This window comes from Vipera berus, assembly GCF_964194415.1.
Source record: "Vipera berus genome assembly, chromosome: Z".
Taxonomy (NCBI): domain Eukaryota; kingdom Metazoa; phylum Chordata; class Lepidosauria; order Squamata; family Viperidae; genus Vipera; species Vipera berus.
Window position 1 is genome coordinate 30,142,270 of NC_138205.1, and position 21,471 is coordinate 30,163,740.

At 40.0% G+C, this 21,471-nt stretch overlaps 1 protein-coding gene across 1 annotated transcript; it reads left to right on the plus strand.

Moving 5' to 3' along the window:
- Positions 1-596: 596 nt before the first annotated feature.
- On the plus strand, positions 597-21,426 carry TSKS (testis specific serine kinase substrate; the record flags this gene model as incomplete). Its single annotated transcript, XM_081346165.1, has 11 exons — positions 597-723; positions 802-914; positions 1,200-1,366; positions 1,495-1,821; positions 8,027-8,261; positions 10,145-10,243; positions 14,672-14,755; positions 16,158-16,204; positions 16,551-16,709; positions 17,657-17,797; positions 20,052-21,426. The coding sequence occupies 11 exons, from the start codon at positions 597-599 to the stop codon at positions 20,191-20,193; spliced, it is 1,641 nt and encodes a 546-aa protein (XP_081202291.1). The 3' UTR covers positions 20,194-21,426.
- Positions 21,427-21,471: the final 45 nt, after the last annotated feature.

The following is a 21,471-nucleotide window of genomic DNA, read 5'->3' on the forward strand; positions in this document are numbered from 1 at the left end:
AATTATAAACCTTATGCAGCATATTGAGGATGGTTTGAAACAAACTAATAACTGGAGTGGCTTTCCGGTAACATTACTAGAGATAATAAGCTTACAAGTATCATTGGCAGCTCCCTCCAAAATCGGAGATTTTATGTGATTGAATGGTAAAACAGCAGAGGGAGGATACAGAAGAATGGGCTGCCATAAGGAAGTGTATTATCTCCAACACTGTATAATATATATACAAAGAAATAACCAGTCCCCAACAACACACATCTATTCTTCTATACGGACAATACAGCAGTGGCTGCACAAGGATCAATTTTTGATCATGTAGCTGGGAAACTTATGGTAGCATTAGGCAGTTATGACACCAACTACTCAAAGCCCATCCCCAAGAAGACTCAAGTGTGTGCTTTCCTTCTCCATGTCCTCCAAAACTGAGATACAAGGGAAGAGTTGGATATTATGTGACAAGGGAACCAACTATAGCACTGTTAAACACCAAAGTATCTCAGTGTAACACTCGATAGGACACTCTTTTAAACAGCATTGCCTGAACACTAAGCCAAGGTCAGCTTGAGGAACAATATCAGGAAACTGGTAAACTACACATGCGGAGCGCAACCATCTACACTGTGTACATCAGCTTTCGCCTTGAGCATTTCTGCAGCGGAGTACAGTATGCTGTTCCAGTAAGGGGTGCATCTGCACACATGAAGCAAGCTGATATTGCCATCCGTATGCTTACTTACAGGTTGTCTCACCCCTATACCAATTGAGAAAATATATCCTCTTGCTGGCCTTGCCCCATCTAAGATGAGGAGAGAAGTAGCAGAGAATCTGAGAGAACTAAGCAAGAGAATGATCCTCGAGCATCCTCTGAAGGGACATATGCCCCAAGCCCGCTGAGACGAAGGAACAGCTTTATGGTAAGAAAAAGCATTCTTGAAGGTACAAAGAACAAAATCGAATTAAAAACGCTAAAAATAGAGGAAGGAGACCATTAAGCAAGGAATAACATTAAAGGAGGATAAAGCTGAAGTATCTGACCTCTCTTATACTACTTGGAGGAACCTGAATAAGTTGAGAGTGTATGTGTAAAACCAAAACGCTCAAGTGGAGGCTCTTGAATGACAACAACACAGAGAGCTTTGTCCATTGGCTGGCATGTTAGCTCCTACCAGAAACAAATACCAAGAATGATGTATTTTTAGACAACAAAGCCAAGAAGGCGGCTTCATTCTGGCCGTTTAAAGTTTGATCTAGACACAAAAGAAGAGGAAGGGGAAGGAACAGCAGCAGCTGCCAGCCTTCTTCTGGTAAATAGGTTTAAATCCCGCCTGCTCTTCTCCCTATTGGATCTGGTGAATCTTAATGTCAAGTAAGTCCCCTCTACAGCTCTGCATTTTCCATCGGGGATAGGTTCACAAGAAGCCCGCCTAAGCATGCCTCCCCCTGCGCCCCTTCGCTTTGAATATCTTGATAGATTTTAAGAAATGTCATTCAAAGGCCGCCCCGCCCATTTCCTCCTCGACTTGAGGGATGCTTCTTGCGAAATCAGCAAGCGGAACCTCCGCTCGGTGCTGGGCGGGGGACAGTTCTTGGGAGCTCTTATTGGGCAAGAAATCCACGTCCCCCAAGCCCATCCGTGGCTCATTGGCTGAAAAGGCTGACGGTGGAACGGCGGCAAAAGAAAGGCTGTGGAGAAGAGGCTTGGAGACCGAGCTGCCTTCCTGGGAAAGAGCGACGGGCGCCGTCAACAAATTCCAGCCAATTGGCTTTGAGGCACAACGAGCAAGGGCGTGTGGGGGTTCTCTCTTCTTGTCAACGTTGCCGGTTGGGCGATCAACTTTAGTTTTTCGGGTTACTCTGGGGCTATTTTGGGTGCTTTTAAGGCCTTTAGATATGGGATGATATAGCAAACTGGCATGAAAAATTGCAAAATGTATCTCAGGGGCATAGATGATGCCCGCACACCGACTCGGTCAACTGGCCTCCTTCTCTCTCTCTGCATCACCTCAATCTCCAAATCCAGCGTATTCTTTCTCTTTCCCCACTTTACACCTCCTCTCCCAATGACTCTTTTGCAAAACTAGAGAGGGGTTCACACTTGCAACCTCCCTTAATATTTGGACTCCTCAAACTTTCCTGAATTCCTGGCATCCGGATGCCAAAGTTTCCATTCCCCCCCCCTTTTTTCCCCTTCTTCTTCTTCTTCCCTCCCCCACCTTTGTGGGCAGGTTTGCTGCCACTGCTGTTTACCCGGCTCAGTTCAGTCCCATATCTCCTCCTGAGATGGTGCCTACCCGTGCATGCAATAAAGCAGTCACGGAGCAGCAAAGAAAACCCCCGACGCTGCTGATGGGCACGAACCGGCTCCCATTTCAGGTTATCCTTCGCATGCCTTCCCTTGGTACGTTGGAGGGTGGAGGTCAGTTGAGGGAAATTTTTGGCCTTTGTGGGTTGGGTCATTTTAAGGTTTTTAGTCTGCAAAAAAATTGGGCATTTGGCAATGCTGCTTCCAGTTCTTCAAAGGACCTACAGTATTTGACTATTGTTTCATGAGAACTAAAAAGCATATGTGTATTCCTTTTTTTTTAAGGATCGGGCACAATGCTATATATTCCCCAGTGTTTTAGAATTCTAAAAATCCGACTTGGGGGTATTCATTTCAATTTTTTCCTGGGCACAATGCTATATATTCCCCAGTGTTTTAGAATTCTAAAAATCCGACTTGGGGGTGGCTTTCCCTCATTCATTTCATTTTTTTCCTGGTGGAGGATGTTTTTTCAGCAATATGTTTAATAAATCATTAGTCCTGCCTTTCCATGTAAGTAGTAATGTAGAGACTAAGGAAACTGAAGGCATGAGTATTGTTTTTATAGTTTTATTTTTATTTCGTTTAGATCCTGCCTTTTTTATTATTTTTATAGACAACTGAAGGCAGACATATCTTATATTCCTTCCTCCTATTTTCCCCACAACAACCACCTTGTGAAATGAGTTGGACTGAGAGAGTGACTGGCCCAAGGTCACCTAGCTCAGGGGTCCCCACCCCCTGGTCCATGGACCAGCACTGGTCCATGGCATTCCAGAAACCGGGCCGCGCAAATAAGCAAAGCCCCATCCCCTGGATGCAGACAGCACATAATGTTGTGATTCAGGGTCAGCCTGTGGGTTCGGCAGTTGGGTCGGACGACTCAGAGGAGGAGGAGGGGGGTGTTGAAGAGCTTGCTGATGATGGCCTTGAGGCTCTGCAGAGCCCTCAGCCAGGCCCCTCCCACCTGGTCACAACGGAGACCCAGTTGTGTGAGCCTGACAGCATGGATGAAGATGACGCCCGATGCAGGAGGCAGTCAATCAGGAGTAAACAGAGGAAGGCAATGGGGCACCTCGGAAGGAGGCAGAGAGAAGGCACGCCCTGAACTGTATAAAAGGGGAATGCGTGGGAGGGCTGGTTTGCTGAAGGCAACCGCTTGAAAAGCTCCTGTTTCTTGGTTCCTGTCTTGTTCTGTTTGTTTTTGTATTCATAAATTTGGCAGGCTTAATTCCAGCCTCTTGCCTTCTTGTAAAAGGGGTTGTCCCTGCCTTTTCTGCAGGGCCGGTAGCAGGCTGGTACAGAACACATAAAACCACGCCCCCTCCAGTCCGCAGCAAAACCTCTCTCCACAGAACTGGTCCCTGGTGTGCAAAAAGTTGGGGGCCACTGACCTAGCTGATTTTCATGGCTAAAGCAGGACTAAAACTCAGGGTCTTCTGATTTCTAGCCTGGTAGTTAAACACTAGACCAAATTGGATCTTATCTCTTCTCTTATGATAGCACTTTGCTTATTTATTTACCTACAGCTTTGCTCATTTATTTAAATATATTCATCTCCCTATATAGATCTAAATTGCTTGAATAGTTTCAAAAAGTGAAGCAGTCTGATTTTGCATAATTCTAATGGGAAAGTTTAAAGCTTTGTTTAATTCATAATGGCTTGGTATGCATTTATGTTAAGGTATAGCCAGATTTTTATTTACTCGGATAAAACCAACATATTAGTGTATGGTTTAGTCTTATTGGAAACTAACTAATGGATATAGTTATTGCATTCATATCCTGACTTTTCTTTGGGAATTCAAGTTGACATGTATGGAGCTGTTTTCTCAAGTTATATCCAACACAACAATCCTGTCAAGTAGGTTGAGCTGAGAAAGGACAACTTGATAAAATCAGGTCCAAATATATTGTGAAATATGTATCAATTCAGCTGTGGTTGACTCAGCAACCAATACTTAAGCATAGCATATCAGCTCAATTGTTGTGGTTAGTTGACACCTCATGCTGATCAAAAAGAAATAAAAAATTATGAATGTTTCCTTTGATTTACTATAGACAATACTAGCCTTTGGTTTAGCATTGCATTTGAACCAGTCCATTGCCAAAGCAATCATCTAAATGTTTTGGATAGTTTGCGAGTTATGTGTTTTGCTTAACAATAGCAATAGCACGTAGACCTATATACCGCTTCACAGTGCTTCACAGCCCTCTCTAAGCGATTTACAGTCAGCATATTGCCCCTAACAATCTGGGTCCTCTTTTTACCAACCTCGGAAAAACAGAAGGCTGAGTCAACCTTCAGCCGGTGAGAATTGAACTGCCAGCAGCTGGCAGTCAGCAGAAGTTAGCATGCAGTACTGCATTCTAATCACTACACCACCACAGCTCATAATAAATAGCTAGATATTTCAGAGGATGTTTTGGCTAATACCTTTTGATAGCATCCAATACTGTGATTTCATTTTTAGCCCAACCTAGAATCTCTGCTGTGACTTTTAAGCTCATGATTCTTTACTGACAAATGCTGACACCAGCTGGATGCAAAAAAAGGATAAGGATAAGGAGGAGATTATAATGTTTATTGCATTCCAGCTGTAAGTAATGATGTCATGTATAATCTTAAAAGTTTATTTCCCAAATTCCCTTTGAGATTACCTATAAGTTTATGGCCAGAAGATTGAGAGATAAAATCAAGTAGACATGGAAAATATACAGCAAGTGAATACTTTATCTTTGTAGATTTGTATAGATGTTATTTCCTTGAAGCTTGTGGAAGAGATAGCGAGCAGCAAACAGCACAAAAGTCATATAGACAGATTATTTGTAAAGCATAAAAAAGACAATTTCATTTAAATACATTGATTTGGAATTTTATATAATATTTCAGTCTACATATAGCTAACCATAATCTATATTTGGTTTAGTTTCATTGTGCAGTGTGAACCTCACTTTATGTGATATGTAAGTCTCACTGATTACTTAATTGTGATTCATAGAACACTTGCAAACTATATAGCCTAGTCAGTGTAGCGGTTGAATCTAGACATTGCCTTCCTGGACAAGGTATAAAAGAGCAGTTAATTGTACAGTATTTGTTCAATTCAATCAATGTAATTTCTTCAGTGTCAACATTACATCTTTGGATTAGTTTTCTTTCAGTTGAAGGCTATACTGATGCCATAGAATGTTGATGGTGCAAATTGTGGATGGAAGAGTGGGGTTACATGATTGGCAGCCCCGTGGCAACCATTGTGAGGTCATGAGAGCAGCTAGAAGATCCTTGCCCTGCCTGGAGAGCCAGTTGGCTTATAGATAGTAGATATTTCCTGGTGTGGTACAGGCAAGAAAATCTGTGCTCATACCAGATATCGAACCCCAACCTATAATGGCCAACATTGTGGTGAAGACTATCTGGCAATCCAAGGAAATAAATGAGGCTGGAGACACACCAACAAGCATTGAGAGTCGAGTCCAGAGCAACAAGGATCAGCTTGGAAAGACTACTAGCATCAAGGGCTTTCCCAAAAAAAAGAAAGCTGTCTCTTTCCATGGGTGAGTGACCAGGGGAGGGAAAGAGTAGAAATGAAATTCAGTGCACTACTTATAGCAAGGGACGCGGTGGCTCAGTGGGTTAGGAAACAGCTTGTCGATCAGATGGTCAGCAGTTTGGCAGGTCGAATCCCGAGTGCCGCGTAACAGAGTGAGCACCTGTTACTCGTCCCAGCTTCTGCCAACCTAGCAGTTCGAAAGCACGTAAAAATGCAAGTAGAAAAATAGGGACCACTACGGTGGGAAGGTAACTGTTTGTTCCGTGCTCCTTTGGCATCTAGTCATGCTGGCCACATGACCACGGAGACGTCCTCGAACAAGCGCTGGCTCTTCGGCTTTGAAACGGAGATGAGCACCGGCCCCTAGAGTCGGAAATGACTAGCACGCATGTGCAGGGGAACCTTTACCTTTACTTATAGCAAGTAAGAATCTACAGGAAAGGGGATGCAGAGTGGCATTTCTGCTTTGCTTATAAACGGTTTTAGATTCAGTTCCATGCATCTGGAAAGGCTTCTGAGAAGAGATTATGCAAAACACCTTTTTCTCCTTCAGTTCATCAGATCCCAGCTTTGTTGGATTTGAACTTGTAGTCTGCATAAAACTGGCCAAAAATAATGAATGTTTGTAGTCCAACACTGAGCTAAGTGGATAATGAATCTTCATCTGATCTAAGCAGGTACTACAACAGTGGTTATTGCTGACAACTTTGGCTAGGCATTGTGAGAAACCATTTAGATATCTTTTGGACTATCGGTGAGATGGGTCTCTGTGTGAGTGGATGGATGGGTAGCACTAATCTGCAGTCTTCACTTATTCATTAAGTGAGTGATTTTAGTTGGTAGTGCCAAAAGAAGAAATGAAAACTTTGGGCACTTTTATGTGCAGTGCCCCAGGACTTCATTCTCTTCCCTATCCTATTTAATATTTAAATGAAACCACTGAAAAAGGTCATTTCTTGGTTTGGAGTTCAATAATATCTTCCTGATATCTAGCTTTGAACTGAGCAGGAGATGCATTTTCTTCCAGTGTGTGAGGGATTGAATGGAATGGAATGAAACAATGTAAAATTGATTCAAAGCAAGAGGATGTTTACTGCTTGTTCAGAAATAACTGGGCTTCTTTTGTGGTCCTGTATTGGCTTTAGAGAGGATCACATTCCTTGATGGAGCTAGTGTGAAAATGGAGATCCTGCTATTTGATTAGCAGGTAGAATCTTTTACTAGAGAAAACTTTGCACAATGTTGTCTAGTGTTTCTTTTACATTTCTTGTGGAATGGGAGACCTTGGCAATAGTCCCTCTTATCCTCGTAACATTGATTGTTCCAATATGTTCTGAGTTGGGGTGCCTTTGAAGATGTCTTAAAACTGTAGTTGGTATTCATTGGTGCTCATTGGCTGGGAGCACAATCCGTTTCAATAGGATAACATTGGGCTGTGGTTCTTCCTTGGTTAACAATTAATTTTCTTGTATAAAATGCTGATTTTGATAATGAAGCCTTTATGTTGCTTTACTGAACCATCTTCTTCAAATAGGTACAGTGCATCCTATTTGGGAGGAGCTTCTTTGGATTTCAAGAAATGATGGGGATGAGAGCCTTTTTGATAGTTACCCTATCTTTTTGGAACAGTCTGCCCCTCCCTCATTCTGTTTGAACTTATTGGATAAATAAATATGACCTCATTGAGTCACCCAAAGAGTGTTGACTTGGCAGGCTCTAAGTGATGGAATAAATAAGACTGGATACCCTATCAATGTGTTGGATTTCAATTCTCAAAATTTCCAGAAGAATATTCCAGGATTTCAATATAGGAATCCCTTAAATCGCAGATGTTGAAGGCCAACACATACATACAAACATCATATTTGAGACAGGTGAGCTAGGATTTCATATTGTTTTCATATCTTCATATATTGATATTTGTTTTCTCATAAAAGGAGTTTAGAAAGCAGTAGAAGTTAATAAAACTGATACCAGCCAAGGGTTGCTCTTAGTTTTCAAAAGCTTAGGTATCAAGCTTTGCGAGCCACTGAGGCATCAAAAGGCTCTTTCTATAGATTGCTATATGCTATAGATTGCTATATGCAATCTCTCTGCAGTATATTTTGTAGGTAAGAAAGCAGTCAACAGCTGGATCTAAGGATAATGTATGCCCTTTTTTCCAAAGCAGAGTTGAGCCCCATTTTACCAGTGAAAGCCCTAATCTGAATTTGAAGCGTTCTTCTGCTTGCACTAATGTTTCTCTCCTGAATCTAACTGATGGGGAACGTGATGATTCCACCACGGAGAATGAATCCACAGATGATGGAGGCCTACCAGGAGGAGCAGGAGGCGAAAGACGGGATCCTCTGTTTCCCATCAAGCCAGCATGGTCAGAAGATGAAGATGAAAGTTTTAGCCAGCAAGTGAGGAAATGAATCACATACCTGTTGCTGCTTTCCTAGATAATTAATTTGCCCTGAGTTAGTATTGTTCTAATAATAGAGAAGAAGAAAACATTTATGCCACTCCCATAAAAAAGTGTCCTATTGCACTTTAAACAATATATTGATTAGCTCACTGGTTACCTGATGCCATGATACAGTTATATATTTTTAAGATGCCATAAGATTCTTGACTCTTTAGTGCTATAATAAACTTACAGATTCTCCTTCTGCAAGTTTTCCCAAAAAAAGTTTATACGCTTGATGTGTTTTAGGTCTGTTTTCAGTCCATATTCCACTTTGAGGATGCTGCTTCCAAGTCTTCCACATTTCCTTGGTGATTGGAAAGGATGAATACTGTTTGAACTTCTATTTTTTTAATTAGTTTATAATATATAAAAATACAAAAGCAAATAATGGGAAAAACAGGGAAAAGGGAAGGGGAAAGCATAGAAAAGAAGGGAAAAAGAAAGAAAAGGCATTGACTTCCGATTCCCTTTGGTGCTGTTAAATAATAACATCAAACTTCAACTTTTTTACTTTATAAACTAGATATTTCTATAACAACAAATCTATCTAATCGGTAAAATCCAAAATCAAAGTTTAGTCTTTTTCCCACATCAAGCACAAAGTCCACAAGCAGTTTCCAAGTATAAACAAGAGTAATTCTTTTTTTTTTAGTCAAAGCAGTCAATTTAGCCATCTCTAACTCCACCAACTTTTACAGCCATTTGTCCAAGACAATTTTTCCCTCCCCCCCTCAATTACCCTGAATTTTAGTGTTGTAATTTGGATATTATGATTACTGAATGCACCATTTCTATTTTCCATGGTTAAAAATAGGCAGTCAATCTACTTTGCAAATTCCACCAATTAAGTCTTTTAAAAGAAAGCATTTCCGCACAAGTCTGAGACAGTTGCTTGCATCAATTACAATTTTATGATGCACTTTTGTAGAAAAATTAATATTTTAAAAATTCTCATTATCCGTGTTAGACTTTCTTAGTTCATCCCTTGTCAAACTTTTCATCCCTTTATCCCTTGTCAAGCTTTTTTGCAAAGTATTTTTTAAAAGTAAAATATTTAAATCTTTTATGAATTTGTAATCCAAAAATGTGCTTTTCTGTGGTAAAACAAAACTTCTCTGAGGCTGTAAAATAAATTTTAAATGTGGTTCAAAAATAGGGTGGCAGTCAGAATTAAACAATGTATTTCCCGTGGTAGAATCATTTAGAGTAAAGAAAATCTAAATGAAACACATGATTTAAAAATAAAATTCTGAGTTTATTTTTAATTCACTCTTTTCTGTATCTAATGATATTGCAGGAGGCAAAAATTAAAGAGAATCAAGTTTTATTTTATAGAAAGGAGTATTTTTGCCATTGTTTGTTACAAGAAAACTATTCCTTAAAAAAATATTCATATGACCTGGTTGTTTAGACAGTGGACTAGGAAAGAATTTGCCAATATAAAATCTCTTCAAACATAGCCCACAAGATTAGCTTTTCTAGAAGATTTCACTCTCTTGAGATCCTCCTTCTACAGTGATCTATTTCTGTCATTCTTCCTTCCACATTTGCTTTCTGCGCCTTTTATATTGTTCCAAATATTTCTTTGTTCCCTGTCCATGACCCTCAGCTGCAAAAGATACATTGTAACAAGCAAGTTTCTACTTTATGGCCTCCTGAGTCACTTAAAGATGTCACTAATTTATTCTGTTACTTTCAGTAACAAATTTCTTAGGTCCCTAAGAAGACCTTTCAGCTGACATTGAGCTTGAAATAAATGATTGGGAAGTGTGAAGAAGTCAGGAGTAAGTGGATTATGATTTGCTTGATCTGGTCCCTTCTTATGCTCTCTCCCAGCAGGAAGTCAGCAACAGTGGCCTTTTGCGAGCCAAGGACTCCATTACCAGTCTCAAGGAGAGGACATCTAAGGTCAACCACCATCTTCAGAATCTGCAGGTCTGCGGTTTTTGTGTGTGTGTGTACAGACTACATAGCTGAAGAGTTAGATTTCCACACTGACCATGTCTGTTTCTGCTTTTATAGCCAGGAATGTAGAATGAATTTGTCTTTTCTTTTTTGAAGGCTACCAATGCAAGAGTGCTTCAGTCTGACTCACTGGGCCATTTTGAGAAAGGAGAGGCTGAATTCTGTCCATCTTGTTGTATAATCAGATCTAACTTTGCCTTCATTTTGATTGGCTTTATTGCTATTGTTTAATTTTTAAAAAACAATGCTGTTGGCAAAAAATAGTTAAAAATTAAAAAGCAAGAGTAAATATGTTGATCTTTAAGAAAATAAATTCATAATTAGGCAATATTTTGCCTAGAACCACTTAAAATTGACATAACCCTTAATCAGAGAAAATCATACCAAGAAAAAGCAGAACAAAGGGTGTTGGTGGGGAAAGGTAGGATTGGAATGAGGGAAAATGTTTAAAAGTAGACTATGCATATTATCCATAAGATTAACATTTTTAATTTCCTTATAGCCCTAGTAGTTAAGATTAGGCAGAAGTACAGAATAACAAAATAGCAGAGTTGGAAGGAACTTGAAGGTTTTCTAGTCCAGCTCATGCTCAAGAAAGAGACTCTATATAATTTTCAGACAAATGGCTGTCCAGTCTCTTCTTAAAATGCTCCAGTCATGGAGCACTCACAAGGCAAGCTTAAGGCAAATTGTTCCAGTAGTTTATTGTTCTTACTGTCATGAATTTTCTCCTTAGTTCTAGGTTGATTTTCTCCTTGATTAGTTTCCATCCATTGCTTCTTGTCTTGCCTTCTGGTGCTTTGGTAAAATCTTCTTTGTGACAATCCCTCAAATATTGGAACACTGCTATCATGTCCTTCCTTTCACTAGATTAGATATACCCAATTCCTACAACTGTTCTTCATATGTTTTAGTCTCCAGCCCCCCTAATCATTTGTTGCTCTTCTCTGTACTCTTTCCAGAATCTCAACATCTTTTTTATATTGTGGTGACCAAAACTGGATGCAGTGTTCCAAGTGCAGTCTTACCAAGGCCATATAAAGTGGTACTGACTCTTCATGTGATCTTGATTCTATCCCTCTGTTAATGCAGTGTAGGATTGCATTGGCTCTTTTGGCAGCTGCCGCACACAGTTGGCTCATATTTAAGTGATTGTACACCAGGACTCCCAGATCCCTGGAGTTAATTCCAGGTCTAGGCAGAGAGATAACAGAATTGTTTGAAAACATCCAGTATTATTGCATACAAAATACATGAGCCTCTGCTTGTTTGGTTAGCATCAGTTTGTCTCTTTTCTCAACGTTTTCTAGAATGAAGTAATTGTGCTTTCCCATTTTTGAAATTCAATATATTTTTTCCATAAGCAAAGTATACTGGTTCCTATTTAGAAAATCAATTTTCCTGCTATATTGTCAATTGCCAGCAGGAACTATATTTATTTTTATGTGAAAGGAAAGAGATTGAATTACCTCCTAGGAGAAGCAAGTCTCTTTTCTTACTTGGCCAAGGAAAGTGAGGCTTTGAGAGCCAAATTAATTCAGTAGCGAATTTTGTCAAGATGAAGAATATGGCTCACTGATAAGTAGATCACAACCTACTACTTGATAAAATAGAAAAATGTGGGTTAGACGGCATCACCACCAGATGGATTTGTAGCTGGCTAACCGGCTATACTCAGCATGTGGTCCTCGATGGAACTGCATCTACATGGAGGGAAGTGTGTAGTGGGATGCCCCGGGGCTCTGTTCTGGGCCCAGTGCTCTTCAAAATCTTCATTAATGATCTGGATGAGGGGATAGATGGGGAACTCATCAAATTTGCAGACGACACCAACCTGGCAGGAATAGCCAAGACTCCAGTAGATAGGCTTAAGATACAGAAGGATCTTGACAGACTTGAACACTGGGTGCTATCTAACAAAATGAAATTCAATGGTGAAAAAAGTAAGGTTTTACATTTAGGCAAGAAAAACCAAATGCACAGATATAGCATAGGTGGTACCTTGCTCAATAGTAGTAATTGTGAACGGGATCTTTGTGTCCTAGTGCATAATCACTTAAATATGGGCCAGCAGTGTGCTGCAGCTGCCAAAAAAGCCAACATAGTGTTGGCTGCATTAACAGAGGAACAGAATCAAGATCACACTTTACAATGCCTTGGTAAGGTCACACTTGGAATACTGCATCCCGTTTTGGTCACCATGATGTAAAAAAGATGTTGAGATTCTAGAAAGAGTACAGAGAAGAGCCACAAAGATGATGAGGGGGCTGGAGGTTAAAAAAATATAAGGAACGGTTGCTGGAATTGGGTATGTCTAGTTTAATGAAGAGAAGGACGAGGGGTGACATGATAGCAGTGTTCCAATATCTCAGGGGCTGCCACAAAGAAGAGGGAGTCAAGCTATTCTCCAAAGCACCTGAAGGCAGGACAAGAAGCAACGGATGGAAACTGACCAGAGAGAAGCAACCTAGAACTAAGGAGAAATTTCCTGACAGTTAGAACAACTAACCAGTGGAACAACCTGCCTCCAGAAGCTATGAATGCTCCAACACTGGAAGTTTTTAACAAGATTGGACGGCCATTTGTCTGAAATGGTATAGGATTTCCTGCCCGAGCAGGGGTTGGATTAGATGACCTCCAAGGTCCCTTCCAACATTATTATTATTGTTATTATAATGCCTTTCATGTAGTAGCTTGGCATGAAGCAAGGAGCTGATAGGACCACAAGAGCTACCTATTTTCTGCTACACCTTTTCTTTCTTTTCATCATTTTCTCTTTTTCAAGCATCAGGTAGCAAAGATGGGACAGATAATTCTTACCAGTCAGTTGTTGAGAGTTTTGAAGAAGGCTGAGGGCCACATGCTGTCAAGTCTGACATACTTGAGGAGATGTGGGTTTCCAATTCTTTCTCATTCTTGAAGTTTATAATTCCTTCTCACTTCTTGAGGTTTATTTATCTGAAGGGTGGCCCCAAATATTTTTATATCTGTGAGGAAGATCAAATGGCCCCTCTCCTGCCCCTCTGTAAACATAAAAATGATACCACTTATTAATGCCCTAGTTATAACAAAACTAGGTTCATGCTTTGTAATAAACCATGTTTGTTTGACCTTGGTTTATTGAATAACCCAGTGTGAACTGCTGTCAGAATTTCTTACAGGTGTTCTTATACAAGATAGCTGCTAGCTTATCCAGTCAGAATGGGAGCAAATATTACCAGAAATCTAGCTTGTTGAGGCTCTTGGAAAAGCAACATGCTGCTGGCATAGCATAAGCCACAGCTCTTTTTTTTGTGCAACAGGACATCCATGGAAGGGATGAGACTTATGGCTCAATGGTATAATTCTGTTTACTCTGTTTTGATAACTAAAAACTAAAATGAGAATTGATGAGCAATTCTCATAAGCAAGAACTTATGGGTCCTGTGCTTAATAAAAGTATGACTCCAGAGATGTGTCATTGAACTTTGAACATATACAGTGTCTCCAAAATGAGATGTTTGTGCATGGCATTCTTATATAATTATGCCTATAAACCAGTGAGCTTCAGCCAGATTATGTACAATTCCCATTTTAGTTTTTAGTGATACTGCTATCACTTAGGCTTGCTGGTTGGGGATTTTATATGCATCTCTCTGCCCAAATAGTGTGACAGTGCATGTAGTTGTCGGAAATGAGGCAGAGCATTATCTAGAATCATCCAACCAGCTCATATAACAGAAATGAACATAGGGTCTATGTAACTTAGTGGCGCTGGACAATGCTGTGAAAATGCTAGATGAATGGGGCAGAGCTTTTCTAAGCAGATTGGAAAAGAAAGCTAACAGTTTTCATTTGCTGTATCTGATCCATGCCAAAGACAATGCAGCAGCGTGCAAGTGAGATGCTTCTGTATCAAAACAGCCCCTACAGGTATGGAAGGGCATTCGGCCATCTTGACTCAGCCGTTTTTATTTGGCTGAACCTTCCTTATAAAGGAGGGGAAAGAAGAGCCTTGTTGATTGTTTTGAACCTGCTAGAGAAGTAACAGAAGAGGCATGTAGATCAAGGGTGAAAGCCAGCTGGTGTAGTTGTTAAGGCATCAGGCTAGAAACCAGGATAATGAATTCTAATCCTGACCTATGCATTAAGAGAGCTGGGTGACTTGAGCCAGTCACTTTCTCTCAGCCTTAGGAATTAGGCAAACCACATCATCATTGTACCTAGTTAAAATCAGCTTTAAAGTATCAAGCTTTTTTTTTAAAAAAAAGATATTTTTCCTTCCTCCCAGCTTCCACTTCTTGAAAAGACTTCTAAAGAAAAGAAACACAAGGTTAATTGCAAATCCATATTAGTTCATTCCACTTTTTGCTTACTTGGCCTTTTAAGTTTTTTCCTATTCCCTAAAATTTCGTATAGGAAAGCTGTCGAAAGGTGACAAAATCTCTAGAGGATGCTGAAATTAAGACCAGTGTGCTGGAAGAAAATTCAGCCCTCCTGGAGGTGAGACAGAAGATTTAAGACTTGCAGAAATATGGGGTGGTATCAACAGTACAAGTAATTCACAGCATGTGGAAGCTGCTACAGAGCTATTAGTTGATGGAGAACAGCTGCCAAAAAGTAAGATTATAAAATTTGTGATCTGTGATTGCACTTAAGGAACCAAGACTAGTTTCCTCTAGCATAAACAGAGGCTGCAATTAAGGTTTCTAGATCTTTTGGAAGAAAAACAGAAAAAAAAGCAATTTTCTGTGGAGCTTTTCAAAATCAGGAGTATTGGGCTGGGTTGGTCATCTGACCAGCTCTCTGTCACTTATCACAAGATGTCCATTTTTGCCTCTCCATCTGTCTCTTAAATCTTTCTCTTATCATCTTTGTCAAGGGATTCTTTTCAGATATTAAAAAACCCCCAAAACCAAAATATGGACCTTTTTAGCAAAAGACAGCTACTGTCACATAGGGATTAAGGAGAGATTGTAGTTCAGGTCCACTGGCAACTATAAGATTGCCAGCTTATTTTTGTCACACACAGTTCTTTCTCCAGGTTTCCCAAAAACAATTACCTTATGTTGTAAGCTGGCCTACAGCACAATATAATTGGTTTGGGGAAAATTTGGAGAAAGAGCTGTGTATGACAGAAATAAGCACCTTCAATCATGATTCCTTGTGGCATAATGTTTTTGGAACAATGTGAAAGTGTTTTGTTGTCAACTTTTCTGGCATTTTGTTTTTAAATTCTCAGTCTCACCAACATTGCATAATGGTTAAGCTTTAGATTGGCATTGAAGGGAAAGGCACAAATCCCACTCCACTGTCACCTGTAGAAGCTCATTTTGTCAGTTCCTCCCTCTCAGCCCACGCTAATTCCCAGGGGTGTTGCCAGAAATCAGGATTAGTGCTAAATTTGCTACTTTGAGCTTCTGAATAAAAGTTGGAGTGGAAATTTAATAAATGGTATCATTATTTATTGTCATAAGACTCCCTGATGGGCTGAGTACTACAGGTCTGACTCTCTGTATCTGTCAGAATTAGCCAAGTTGCTACTCTCCATAGATGAAAGGTGCAGTGATGATAGAACAATATTGAAAACTCAATATTGTCTCCTTGCTAGGTTTCTGGTATAGGATAATTATTTTTAAATGCTGCAACTGATTCAGCTGTTCGCCCCTTTTATTCACCATCTTATTAAATTGAAAAGGATGGAATCACTCCCAAAGAAAATCACACCAAACTGTTTTCTTCTGTGGATGCCCTGTTTTTTCCCCCTCCAAATCTTTTGGATTACAACAACTAAAGTTTCTAGCTAACCCAGCTAGACTGATTGGGAACTATGAGCACTGTAATAATTACACTCAGCCCCAAATTAATGTTATTGTTTCCCTGTCATTTCCCCCACTCTGTTTAGGAGAAGCTATGTAACTTGCATCAAGTTCAAGTAGAAGACTTCCGTTGGTAAGAACTCATAGCACTGGCTGGAACAGGGGTGGCAAGTGGGGTCTCCAAACAACTTTTGGACTTACTAGGCAGAATGGTAGCAACACTCTCAAATTCAGCCATCTATGAAGAGAGTAATGCTGTACAGTCATCAACAGCCTATGAGGTGTGCTGGAAGCTAGGCAGTTGCGAAGTCTTGGGGATGAGGAGGGCATAGATGAAAAGCCAAGCATGGCTTGCACCTTTGGCTTGCTTTCCTCTGCTGGGAGAGATCAGGTACTGTGAAGTGGGAGTGGAAGAGCCTTGGTTTTGCTAGAGGCACCAACTCATCAACCTGGTCTCTTTCCATCACTCCTCGTTTTAGGAAATGCATGCTGGAGCTGGCCCAGAAGGAGGCATTGCGGCAGCTGGCCCAGCTAGGGGTGCGCTTGGAGGGGGTTCTTCCCCAGCGGGAAAGGACACAGGTGGAACAAGGCCAGGAGCTCCGGGTGCTGCGGGAGGAACTGGATGAAGTCTCTACCACGTATGTGCCTCTCGTGAGCAAACAGGCATCCATTTCTCTCCTCCAAAGAGCCCTCTTTTTTCCCAGCAAAGACAAGACCAGATTTCAGAGATGAAGTCAAGCACAACCCATTATTTACTGTATCCTAGAGCTAAAATACAACCAGAAATCTAGTTAGCTAGCTTTTGCTATTGTTCCTAGTTGGGGGTTTGTTCCCTACCTACTTATAGTAGAACCTTTTCCTCCTAGAGATTTGGTTTTAGAAAAGTTGACTACAACTTCCATGATCATCACTTTGTATTAAGAGTTATAATTATTTGTAGCTCTAATCCTGTAGGGATGATTAGTATGTTGCTTGTTATAGTTTTGTTGACTTGGAATCAAGAAATCCTGATCACTGTAATTTTTCTTTTAAAAAGTAAAGTTTTTTTTAGCATTTATGAGAATTCCAAGAGCAGGCTTCATGAATCTGCCTATGGTCTCTTGGCCTTTTTTCTTCAGTAGGTTTTCTTCCACATTAATGTAACCTAATTCTACCAAATTCTTCTCTTTGCTTAAAAAGTACCAGGTGGTGCAAAAGTTCAGACATCAGATTCAGAATAAAAGAGGGTGGGTCCTATAATGTATTTTTAATAAAGATCTACAATTGTAGATGAAATTCCATATCGAGCCCTCCACATCTCATAGTAATGAAGAGTAAGGGAGAATAAAATGTAGCAGGACAGAGAGTCTGCAGCATCTCCTGAAACACAAATGCACCAAACCAGGAAGTCACTATTCTTCTGCCAACTTTTCATGTGAAAGGGCTGTAAAATGAGGTTGTTCCAATCTCAAGACCAGCTCCAGAGATAAGGTCTATCCGTCTACGTGGTAGGCAAATTTACATCTCTCTGAGCTGTTACAGGGCTGTGAATTTGGAAATTGTGGAAGTTTGCCCTTTTACTTACAACTGCTTTCTTCTCTGGTAGGGCAAAACGGACTTCAGTGTCTCTCACTCAGCTTCGGGCAGACCTGGATGGGCTCCTGGAAGACCTATCCCGACATCTTGCAACACTGAAGACTATGGAAGCATCTGACCGGCCTCCTTCTAATTGTGCTAGATGTTCCAGGTACCTAGTTAAACCTCTGGGTCAGAACTGAAGAATACAGGCCAACCTGATAGCGAGAATCAGAAAGCTGGACTAAGGAAGGATGTGGAGATCAGGGCAAAGTTAGGTTTGATTCCCCTGATTTCACACAGATCAGTATCAGAAAGCCTCTAAGTAATGTTTTGCTTAATCACAATTTATTAAACAAAGCATTACAAATAGCCCTTAACTTATGACCATAACTTAATCTGGAATTATGGTTGCAAGTCATGGTGGTTGTTAAATTGATTATTGTGTGACTGCACCCAATTTTATCTTTTTTTGCAGAGGTCCTTAAGGAAATGTTTTTTTTAAAGTTTTTTTTATTTTAATCCCATTTATATCCCGCCCTTCTCCGAAGACTCAGGGCGGCTTACAATTTAAAGCACAATGTGCTTAGCAATAGCCTTCATTCTACGTATATACCTGCTTATTAGGGCTTTCACCCCCCCAAGTGGCATTTTTACAAAGTCAGCTTATTGCCCCCAACAATCTGGGTCCTCATTTTACCTACCTCAGAAGGATGGAAGGCTGAGTCAACCTTGAGCCTGGTGGGATGCGAACCTGCACTAATTGCAGGCAGCTGGTGTTACTTAAGGAGGCATTAGCCCATTGCTCCACCAAGGCTCTTGGTGCCATGTTAATTAAGCAAAAGCATAGTCATTAAGTGAGCCCATTTTACTCAGTAGGTTTTTTGCTAGTAACCAGATACAAACACTAGAAATCAGCAAAAAAAAACCTTGAAAAAGTTAGAGCAAACATCTCTAAATGTGAGTGATGCAGTTATTAAGTGAAGACTCCCTATATTAGCTACATTCGCACATTAAACCATAAATCATAGTTGAGCCTGGACTGCTGCTTGAATTCCCAGCCTGCTGGGAGACTGTTGGAGGTCTTCCAACGACTTTCTTATCCAAAAAGGGATATGTCAGAAAGATTGTTGCTGACAGAAGAAATTATTAAAAAGTAGAAATATCTTTTATCTCTAGGACTCAAGCTCCAATGTTATTTGGCTTTTTTTTGACTCAAAAAATATACAGTACATTCTGGATTGTTTTTAGCATGTGGGATTTGGCATAACCTATGGTTTGTAATTTCAAGGCCCACAAAAGCTAAGATAAAACCAAATGTAGCATATTATGGCTTAGCATGGTTGACTGATTAAATCAATTTAATAGCTTCCCAATTGACACATGAATCAGGGCAGTATACATCAATAGAAAGTAATATGTAATAAACCCCCAACATTAAAATAGGGTAAAATATATTCCTAAAGTAACTTCATCTAACCAAAACTAATCCACAAAGAGTCCAATGGCACAAAATCTCCTACCCCGTGTTTTGGGGAAAAGGCTAAATCTTGGCAACTTTAAGCTGTATGGATTTCAGAATCCTGAGCCAATTCCTGATTCTCAAGCCTAGCATGAGCTGAAATCCACACAGCTTAAAGTCGCCAAGGTTGAGAAATGCTTTCTTACTGGATGGCCATGATGTATCAGAACAGCTACAAATTCTAAAGTTTCTTTATCAAGGACTATCCAAATTTTTTTTGCTCAAGCAGTCCATGAACAGTATGTCACCTAGAAATACTAACTTGAAGTTATAGATTTTCTTTCATAGACCAGCAGGTAATTGCAGTTTTCCAGAGAAGGTTCAATATTACAGAAACAAGTAAATTGACTTCCCATATGAACAATTAATTTGCTGCTGAAAAATGCAGTTTTCTACAAAATCCAGTATCTGGCATTGGCTTTAGATTCCTGAGAACATCTGTTTTCATTTATTTTAAAAAAAGTTCAAGTTGCTAAAACTCATGTTATTGGCATGCATGTTTAGAAGAATCAAGAAGAGCTGGCTGCTTTTTAAAACACTTTCTAGCTTAGATGTTTCATACCTATTGCCTACCTCCTCTCTTTCTTCTAATGATATTTTGAGACACCACCACCCCCTTCGCCAGTTCTGGAAAAAGGGGAAATTGTCCTAAACCAGTATTAAGTTTGACAGTGCTTCTTTGTTGTCTTTATGTTAAATAAGCTCACTTCCAGAGAGATCTTATATTATTTTCAGTGCAGTAAATTGCACTTTTCTGGCATTGCACGGAGGGAGTTTCCTTGACATTGTACTTGGCTGTTTCTCTCTCTTTCGAGTCTTTAAACAGTCATATTTTGTACATTTACTGACTGTGTAAATGACATTCCTTTTCCTTTTTATTTCACCTCCTGATTCCCACCTACAGCTACAGCATTGTGAATACAGAGGTGCTGCGAAAGATGTTTGAGCATGCGATGGCACCCATTTTGGAGGAGCTGAAGCAGCGGGCCCAATCAGAAGGCATATGCCACAGCTGCCAGCGTTTGCAGAAGACGATGACACAGTGAGGCACAGAGTAGACTAAGCCCAGACCCTCCTGCCCCCAATAAAATGTTTCCAGAGTGAAGCCTTTCTGGAGCATTTTTATGACCCTAAGTGAATGCAGGCCAGATTGAGACGGCCTTGTACTGGGAAGTCTGGAGGCAGATTCACCTTGGCTATGGATGTACCATCTGCAAAGCTGCCTCATCCTGAATCTTGTTCCCATTCTACTCTGACAACAGTTCACCAAAACCTCTTGCAGAAGTTTGTCTAAACACTACTAAAAATAGTTTGAGAGATTGGAAGATGAACCTGTGATCTTCAGCGGGCAAGGCACAATTGCTTTGTCACTAAGCTTTTCTTCCTCTCACCTTGGCTCATACAGGGAATTCAGTCCATAGTCCAAGAGTTAAATGCAGCCTCTGAAAATCCTGCGTGTGCTTTCCTGAGCAATTCTGTTAGTGCTGAATGGTAGATTAAATGTGACTGAAAGTCATTACATTGACAGGGAACAATCAGTGATATTAATTGTAATGATAAATGTAAATTAAATTGTTTTGTCCTGGCCCTGTTGATTTTGACGAGTGCAGCCTCCATGTACTTTTCCAAGTCCAAATGTGACTCAAGGGTGAATAATGCTACAAATTGCTCAGCTATAGTTCTGCACTACCTTCTGATTGAATGATCTTCCTATCTACCTCCATGTTGCTCTTTTTCTCATTTGCATCTATTTTCCTATAAACAACTCTTTGTACTTTCTAGGAAGGATAATAGCACTGAGATTGGTGTAGGACATGAAATAACTTTGGGGAGTCGAAACCACCTTTCTATATCCAGTTGAATAAATCTATAGGCATTCACAAAAAAATAGTGTATTGGTGATATAACATATTGCCTGTTCAAGCTTCAGGTTTTGGGATATGTGAGCTCAGAAGCACAGTCGTTTTTTTCAATAATAAGCAAATTAGCATATGTCTGTTTCAAGTTTTCTCTTCTTGCAAAGTTCACTGAAAGTTTAGAGTGTCAGTTTTGTTCTATTTTATTTATAAACACATCTTTTGCATATATAGAAATCCATCACTTTTGCATTGTTATTTATTCCCCGGACATAGTCTCTTAGTCTCTTGGTGGTTATATGAAAGACAATTTCCAGCTAGTATCCTAATTTTAAAAATACTCTGTAATTGATCTGTCACTTCCCAGGTATTCCTGTAAGGGGAAATAAGGCGGGGAGCCTGAGAAACAATAGGGTGGAAGAGAAGGAAAAAGAATCACTAAGGAGTTTCTAAATAAAATTGTGTGCA